This window comes from Cupressus sempervirens, chromosome 10 (assembly GCF_028749045.1).
Source record: "Cupressus sempervirens isolate cs-2001-9-10 chromosome 10, ASM2874904v1, whole genome shotgun sequence".
Classification (NCBI taxonomy): domain Eukaryota; kingdom Viridiplantae; phylum Streptophyta; class Pinopsida; order Cupressales; family Cupressaceae; genus Cupressus; species Cupressus sempervirens.
The window spans coordinates 237636039-237638353 of NC_143127.1; the positions used below are offsets into that span (position 1 = coordinate 237636039).

At 36.9% G+C, this 2315-nt stretch overlaps 1 protein-coding gene across 1 annotated transcript; it reads left to right on the forward strand.

Moving 5' to 3' along the window:
* Positions 1-620: 620 nt before the first annotated feature.
* On the forward strand, positions 621-1730 carry LOC149533513 (BTB/POZ domain-containing protein At1g63850-like). Its single transcript, XM_089805879.1, has one exon. The coding sequence runs from the start codon at positions 621-623 to the stop codon at positions 1728-1730; it is 1110 nt and encodes a 369-aa protein (XP_089662005.1).
* Positions 1731-2315: the final 585 nt, after the last annotated feature.

Here is a 2315-nt window from a genome sequence, read left to right on the forward strand (position 1 = left end):
TTATATACATGAACAATGAGTACATTGAACAAGACAATGACATTTGGACCAATTCCGTTCCAAAGAAGCAAATTGAACGAATGTTGAATACCAAATTAGTGACTACTTGGACCAGCTCTTAGAAAGTGTATTTCGTTATGTGGGAGGGTCTTACTTATCCTTATAACACCTGGATCTTAGAAGTAGACTTGTTTAAGTACAGTCAAAGTATTCCAACTTCTGAACCAGATGAAGATAGACTGGATAGTTCAAGCCTTTCTAGACAAGGGGGATAATGCTAAGCACCGTGTAACAGATGCCTCCAGCTCCAGCTGCATTTAAATGAGGAATGTTTAGTTTGGGAAACTTTTCGTAGAAATCTAACTTACAGGATTGTGTTATAGATACAAGTCAATAACATGATCTACAAATCATATAAACTTAAAAATATCTTTAGAGGATTAACGGCCAAAGCCGACCCCAAGTGTTTCACTCGACTCAACTCAAATCATATTATATAAATTCCGTGCACTTCATTCGTAAAAGACACACTACAAAAAAAAGCAAAAGCAATCGAGCAAACGGTGGATAGCGTGATTTGCATAGGAGAGCTTCGTCAGGATCTCTGCCACTGATTTGCAATGGAAGGCGCTCAGCTTCGATTCGGAGACGTAACCTCTGCTGACGTCAAATTGTGGTTGACAGGGCCCAATGATCAGAAATACGAAATAAATCCAGTTCATCTCCATTCTGTCATCCTCGATAGATCAGAGTTTTTCAAAGTCAAGATGTCCGAGCGGTGGTCATCGGATAAACCAAAGGAGATCAGAATAACCGTTTCTCACAACTTTGATAACTATCTAAAATGCATTCAAGTTATGTATGGCGAGACTGTGTATTTCTCTGATGTTGAGGAATGCTTGGCCATACTTTTAGTCTCTTCCGAGTTATTGTTTGATGACCTCATCAACAAATCCATGCAATATTTGCAATCAGTTCCTTGGAGTCCTCAGCAAGAAACCCAAATTAGAGACGTGTTATCTTCTCTAGGATTGAAACCAATACCAGATTTAGATGCCAGGCTTGAACAAAATGATGACGGCAAAACAGCCTTTGTGGAAAGTATTATCAATGAAATGGTGTTTATTATTACAGATTCTAAACGTGCAGCGAACCGGGAAATGGCGGAGAAATATATCAAGGACATATTAGAGGGGAATATAGGTAAAGAGAACGTGGAGCTATGCGAGCGGATACTTTATCAAGAGATTAAATCATCCATCGCTTCTCGTGATTTCAAAACTATGAGATCGCTTCTTGAATTTTTCGAGCGTTGTAAGGGAGAGATATTAAAAACTGCTTTCATTGCTTTTTGTGAAGATTCAGAAATTCTGGAGTATTGCAAAAAGTACACAGAAAATAGTTACAATATGTTCCCGACTATAATCTGCTTTATGCACGCAATAGGAAATGGGAAGGTAATAGTTTCAAGAGCTTCTCGAGTGTTTTTCCTCACACAATATTGGCTACCAATATTGGCAAAAGGATGCAGTGGAAAGCCTCATGACAACTTGACTAAGCTGGATGACGCTGTGGGTTTGGTCGTTGAGAGCCTCCCTCTGCTGGACAGGAGACGTATTTGCGTGGAATGGATGGGGTTTTGCAGGAAGCACGACTTGAACTTCGCCAAGCCTTTTGCTTTATTGAAAGATTTGCAAGATACTTATCATAAATCGATATCAACAGAGTAGTATATATACGGTGCCACTTCTACCATTTTGAATATTCAGTCGGATTTCGCCTTTTGTTTTTCGTTGGCACATTGTGTTTGGACTTTTTGAATTTTGGAAGGGGTGTGTAATGTTCAATATCACAGACCGGCCCAAAAAGAATTGTTTTCTTACATTTGTCAGTGCTTTGATATAGTTGATTTGATAATGACAATGTTCTATATTATTTCAATTAATTATTCCACAGTCGTTAATATTCTTCAGTATCTATTATATTTCGAACGTTAAAAAAATTCAGATTTGATCTGCTTCTTGAAACATCAATGGTTGTTAATCTTAACGAACTAAATAAAAAATAGAGATGAAGACCTTGTACTGATTTGAGACAGCCATGGTATCCCAAATTTTATCTGTTTATACTTGCGTCGAATTGGCTAAATTACATTTTAACTGTTAACAAGTGGAAGTATGTTTGTTTTAGTTCCTCCCATAGGATGCTAAAATTGCAATTAATCTAACCAATAGAATTTAAGTATTATTTTGGACATAGTTTTTTACTTTTGATATATTTATAAATTTCAAAATAGCTATTTTCCTAACTTCTCA

Excerpts from the sequence above, each read along its gene's own strand:
- LOC149533513 (XM_089805879.1), top strand. The coding sequence starts at position 621 with ATGGAAGGCGCTCAGCTTCGATTCGGAGACGTAACCTCTGCTGACGTC.